The 6,364-nt window shown below is 48.9% G+C and overlaps 1 protein-coding gene across 2 annotated transcripts in view; it reads right to left on the bottom strand.

Annotated features, from left to right (window-relative positions):
- The window catches only part of LOC8043801 (ileal sodium/bile acid cotransporter), a 38,972-nt gene extending 32,933 nt beyond the window's left edge, over nt 1-6,039 (bottom strand). The window contains exon 1 of one of the 2 annotated variants that reach the window (XM_002400754.4): nt 4,621-6,039. In XM_002400754.4, the coding sequence (XP_002400798.2) occupies nt 4,621-5,160 (540 nt within the window). In that variant the 5' untranslated portion in view covers nt 5,161-6,039. The remainder of the gene's footprint in view (nt 1-4,620) is intronic. The other variant, XM_029993637.3, reaches the window with a different exon arrangement.
- Between the last annotated feature and the right edge of the window lie 325 nt (nt 6,040-6,364).

The following is a 6,364-nucleotide window of genomic DNA, read 5'->3' on the forward strand; positions in this document are numbered from 1 at the left end:
TAATGTTAGATAATGCACAAGTAAAATGCTATGGCAAAATAACGTGGGAACAAAACAACTAACACTCAACTACTGCCTCATGTCCCACAAACTGTATGACAGGTTAGAAACTATGGAAATAGATGAGGAAGGTACAAAAAGCTTAGGGAGTGACCACAAACAAATTAAGATTAAATTTGGCGCATCCGAACCAGAACAGCAAGCTCAGGAACGAGCAGGTAAGCCTAAACTAAGTGAAGCTCGAATACAAAAAGTATCCAAAAGCATTGAGAACATAGTATTGGAACAATCAGAGAGAGAGTGGACGTATGAGGATCTATAAGGAATCTTAAAAAGAGAATTAGAGGAGCATCAAACTAAACAAAGAGGAAAGCAAAAACGAAGACACAAACCTAAAAGCTGGTGGGATAAGGAGGTCAAAAAAGCCATATTGCGGCGCCAAGATGCATCTAGGGAGCATAGGTGTGCAAAGAAAAGGGGAGCCTTGCCAGCTGAAGTAGCATTCAAATGGGAGAACTTCAAAGAGCAGAAAAGGGAATCATCAGCTATAATACAGGCCAAAATTGGAAGTGCAGGAGTGCAGTGGATGATGGAAATAAATAAAAAAATATAAGAATGCGGCAAAAAGGCTTTGGGAAAATATTAAAGCGCAGGGGAGAAAGACAGAGGGTATCCAACACTTACTGACCAGACAGGAGGGGAGAACAGTGGAGGGGGAAGAGGCACGTGAATATATTAGGCAGACAATCAAAGAGGCTTTCTCCCAGCTTGAGCAGGGGGGGGAGGGTGGATAGCACGGTCAGCAGCAGTGTTGAGGAGGAACAGAATTGTGTAACAATAGAGACGACTACAAAAGAATGGGACAAGGCAGAAAGTAAGGTTCCAGCAGGTACAGCGGCAGGCCTAGACAACATACCCATGGAACTCATAAAGACACTTTAAAAACAAGCAAATTGAAGTTACGGCATGTGATTAACCAAATAATTATGAGAGGAGAGGTGCACAATGATTGGAAACTAAGTAAAAAGAGACTAATATATAAAGGCAAAGGAAACAAAGACAGCATTAAGTCATATCGACTGATAACGGTAACTTCAGTTCTATACAGATTAGCTATGCAGATAGTAAAACATAGAATGGAGCAATGGACAGAAGATATGCAAATACTGGGCGAGCTCCAAAACGGATTCCGAAGAGAGAGAAGACTGGAAGATAACCTAATCGTCACCACCCAATGTATAGAAATGGCAATGAAGAACAAAACTCCTTTATGGTTAGCTTATTTGGACATTAATTAAGGCAGCGTACGATAATGTGAGCCAAGAAAAACTCGGGGGTCAGTTGAAGGAGTATAATTTAGATACACATTTGGCTATGTTTCTTCAGCAGGTGTACACAGACAATAATGTAGTTATAACATGGGAAGCAGAAACTACACAACCTGCAGCAATAAAAAGAGGACTCGGGCAGGGTTGTCCACTGTCAACCCTGCTTTTCATGATATATCTCAGTAAAATGGAAAAGAAATTAGTGCAGTACAACTTAGGTTTCCATGCGAGTTATATGGAAGGAGGGAGAAATGTAGTACAGGTAATACCAGGACTGATGTATGCGTATGACATAGTACTCATGGCAGGTAACCAGGACACATTACAGGAACTAGATGGAATATGTGGAGAGGAAGGGGACACCTTGGGCATGAGTTTTAGTAGTGACAAGTCTGGAGTAATGGTGTTTAACGACAAAAAGAGGGAACCCCTGAGAATACAAGACATTACAATAGACCATGTAGGAAAATACAAATATCTGAGAGTCTGGTTCAATGAGGGAAGGAAATATCTAGAGGAACATGAGAATATAATTAGAAAAGGGCAAAGAAATTAATATGGAACTATAATAGATATGATGTGGTCAGAGGTATATGGAAAGAAGTGATGGTACCTGGACTGACTCTTGGCAATGCAGTACTGTGTATGAAATCAGAGGTTCAATCAGGATTAGCAATTCGACAAAGAAGCGTAGGCAGGTTGGCACTGGGAGCACATGGAAAAACATTGAATGAGGGAGTACAGGGGGACATGGGATGGTCGTCTTTAGAAAGCAGGGAGGCAATTAGTAAGTTGAAATTTGAACAAAGGTTGACCGAAATGGATGATACACGGTGGGCACAGAAGGTATTCAAGTTTTTATACATGAAAAGTTTAAACACAAAATGGACAAACTGAACCCGAAAGCTTACATTTAAATACCTACACACTGGTGATGGCGCTGAACAGACTACTTCAGTGAAGAAAGGGGTGAAGGAGGCAGAGAGGAAAATGTGGGAGGGGAGAATGCAGGAGAAATCAGCTCTAGCAGTGTACAGGCAGGGGCAGACTTAGATGGGGGGGGGGGGTGTCCGGATGTCCTGACCCCTCTCTTGATTTCTGCATCTGTGAAAATTTAGGGCATGGAAGCGGGGGAGGGGGGTTGGGGTTCCTGAACAGAACATATGGTACGCTGACCAACACCTGACCCCCCACTCTATAAATTTTTGCATTTGCCCCTGCGTACAGGTCACAAAAAGAGGACATAAGAAAGGAAAATCTGTTTGACAATTCACTGGGAAGTTCTTTGCTGTTCGAGGCGAGAACGGGAGTTTTGAGGACGAGGACGTATAGGGCCAAATTTCTGGAGACAGACACATTATGTGCCGCCTGCCATAATGATGGCGAGACACTAGAGCACTTGGTTTTGAAGTGCATGGGGCTTCGTCCTGCCCTCCCTGAAGGGGTAACCGATTTGGCCGGGGCCCTGGGCTTTGCGAGCTACGTGTAGGATTGGAGTCACAAAGAGGCGATTAGAATTATGATTATAATGCAATTAAATGCAAAGCAGCAAGCGAGCTGGACAAGAATGATGAAGAAGGCGATTAGAAGATTGGTGGATATTATCTAGGGAAAATTGAATGATGGACAACTAGCACAGCTGGGGACAGGCGGGGCAGAGGAAAATTGGGAGTCCCTCCTGCGTGGGTCCCGTGCTGGGGTAATGCCGACAAGGTTTGACCAGAGCAAAATTGGCAACTCCCTCGCCGGGGGGAAGAGGCAGGGAGGTGATGTTTTTAGTTTTTTTTGCCCGATCCCCCGAAGGTCATCCTGGTGATATCCCACGCTGCCTGGTGATAGTTAGGGGGAGAAAATTGGTCATAGAAGGGTGCGAGGAGTCACATATTTTTGTCTTTTTAGACTTAGGCTAGGTGGCGTAAGCTACCACCCGTTACAAAGGGTATAGCCATTAATATCCATCCAACATCCATCCATCCAGTGATACACGCTTGAAGTGAATTTTTTTAGAGCGCAGCTCTTTGTGCCCGTTTCCGGCTTGAGCGGCGTCGCCGTCACCGCGCGGTGCATTATGGGTAAATTTCCCCGCTAAATCTAGCGGGAAAATTTTCCCGCTAGATCTAGCGGAAAAATTTTCCCGCTAAATCTAGCGGAATAATTTCCCCGCAAAATCTAGCGGAATAATTTCCCCGCTAAATCTAGCGGAAAAGCTTCCCTGCTAAATCTAGTGGAAAAATTTCCCCGCTAAATCTAGCGGAAAAATTTCTCTGGGGAGTCACGTCACCCCCCCCCCCCCCCCCCCCCCCAGTAAAACCTTCCCTTTTCCTCCTCAAGAGCTGCGCTCTAATTCGGCGTTACAGGGAGTTGTAAACGGCTTTCACTTTTTTTTTAAACAGCGTTCTTTTCAATAAACAGCGGTTCTCTAAACTGAGGCCCCGCTTTCTCTAAACCGATCTGCGATAAAACATTCTTCGATGAAACGGCGTTCGATCAACCATAGTAAACCCAAACTTTTGACTAAGGTAACGGTTAGTTCTGCAACTTTGGCATCTGGTTCGGACCGCTAGCGCTACATTCGGGCGGAGAATGAGCGTTCCGTGATGCCTAGTTGAATTTTACGGTAAGCTAAACATACAGAGTTACTCCAGCGAGGCCATGAGCTGCGCTGGTCCATTTCGTTTCGTTGAACTCCGTACATTCCACGACTGCGTCCAACGAGCTCTGGGACAGATGGACCACGGGCCCCCAGGGGGGCTATGTTCGCCAAATGTTTCGTTCCTCCTAAAAAGAAACGGAAGTGACAATATTGCATCCGATTGGTTACAGGCTCAAATGATGGAGAAGGTAACTTTCGTCATTTGAGCCTCTAACCAATCAGACGCGATATCATCACTTCCGTTTCTTTTTAGGAGAAATGATAGCCCCCCTGGTCTGTAAACATTGGCCACATGCTGCAGTGTTTTCCCTCGCCTGCGCATGTTGCCATGCTGCTACTGCCCAGCTTCACGGACAAGATTGCTTTCCTACCGGATGTGAGGCCCTTACACTGGCTTCATTAAGATGTTTTTACTTGAACGCTTGACCTTCCCCAAACACCGGCACGAGCAGAACCTCCAGACGCGCTCAACCCGTTCTCGCAGCTCGGGAAACAAGACGGCGCAGATATGAGCAGCGATTTCCTGGAAGGGGACTGCAACAACCGCTGTCAAGGTCGAGAGCGGCCTGACGGATCCGCCTCATGGACAAGACGGGTCACTGCAAGCCTTTGCGCAATACGCACGACAGAAACACTCACCAAGGGCATGGCCAGGTACTGGCTGAAGAATCCCACGATGGGTCCGATGGGTCGGCGCAGGACGTTCTTGACAGTCTCCATGTCCAGCGCGCAGCCCATGTTGATGTAGTTGAGGGACACGAGCACGGCGACAGACACCGTGAAGGCCAGGGACAGCAAGCTCTGCTTGCGGATCACGCTGACGGGCAGGACGTCGGACGTGTCCTGGCCGCCCCGGGTCCCGTTCTCTAGGACGAGTCGCACTTTGGCGTGGCCTAGGAAGTTGCCCCTCACCGTAAAGGTCCCGTTTGCGAAGTCGTCGCCCTGCGCCGTCAGGTTCATGTCGGCCACGGACGCCACGGCTGGATTGTCCGCGACGAGCGTAAAGAAGCGCGACTCTGGCGCCAGCCTGGTGCGGGCCGAGAACGCCACCCGGGTCTCATCGCCCTGCTTGAGCTTCTCGACGCGGCTCGGATTGAAGGCGACCGACAAGGCGGCCACCACCTCGAGCAGCAAGAGCAGAAAGCTCAGGATGAGCGCCAGCAGAATGACCGGACACATGGCTCGCCTGTGGTCAGACTCCCAACGGCAATATTGGCCCGCGCTCGTTCCTCGGCGGCCCTTGGAAAAACCTGTCTTGGAGAAACGAGGACACTACACCGGACGCCGAGACTCTCTCGCACGGACCGCACTCCGAAGGACACGCACACTGCGCTCGATGTCACAGGACGTCTCACTTTAGTCTCACGAGTGTGCCTAGATTACGGGGTGTTTCCAACTGGTCGAGCGGGTCACGTGTTTTAAGGGGGGGGGGGGGGGGGAGCGTTGTGATATGCCGCGTTCGCAATTTTCCTCCTTCCCACAACGCCGCAACGCGTGCGCACTTGCCACCAATCGTTGTAGGAGGCGCCCGCCATTTTAAGTTGTAAATGTTCTCTCACTCCTTCTCTGTGGCTTGAGTTGCTCTCTCTCCCAAATCTAGCCTGTCACAAGCGATTGCGCGCCCTCTTTAGCCAACCATTGGGAACTAAACGTGACGTCAGCCACTACGTACAGATACACGTCGTTCGTACGTGACGCGTTGGCGTCAGCGTACGTCAACTTGTCCAACCACTGCGTCCGACTCAGTGGTTCAACCGCTGTTCTATATGATAATATACCTTTTGCCGAATTACCCAAGCGTCAAAAATAATGCCGGGAACGTATGTACACGCGTTGCTCGTCCGACGGCCGGGAGCTGAGCCAGCCACTTCGCACGCGCGTTCCACGGATGCGTTATTTTGAGCACGTGCAGCGCGTGTTCATCAAAGAGAATGTTGGGAACCTACGTTCCCAACATTCTCTTTGATGCATGGATAATTTAGCAAAAAGTCTATTGCCGGATCGTGCTTCCCTGCTCCGCGGGAACGCGTCTCCCGCGTCTCCGACTGGGCCGACTGGTGTGTTTACCACGTCCAAAAAACTGGTCCCTCAATTTCCGGCTGATGACGTCATAGAAGTGTCTTGCTGTCGCCGGTCCCGATCCTGGTGGTGTTCCAGCAGCAGTGATTGTAGTAGCAGATGCGTGCTCCGCTGCAGGTCGCTCTTTAATCTGACAGTCCACGGAAAATACAGCAGTCAGAAGTTGGGACGCCGTAACGACAGCGACACTCGTGTTCGCTCGTGCTCTTCGCCAGCGTTTCTATGATCAACCGCCAGGATCGTGACATGCAACAGCATGACACTTCAGGCCAACGTTGACTTCCACCAGCTCGCCTGCGCACTG

The sequence above is a fragment of the Ixodes scapularis genome, unplaced genomic scaffold (genome assembly GCF_016920785.2).
Source record: "Ixodes scapularis isolate PalLabHiFi unplaced genomic scaffold, ASM1692078v2 PGA_scaffold9__187_contigs__length_104089568, whole genome shotgun sequence".
Classification (NCBI taxonomy): domain Eukaryota; kingdom Metazoa; phylum Arthropoda; class Arachnida; order Ixodida; family Ixodidae; genus Ixodes; species Ixodes scapularis.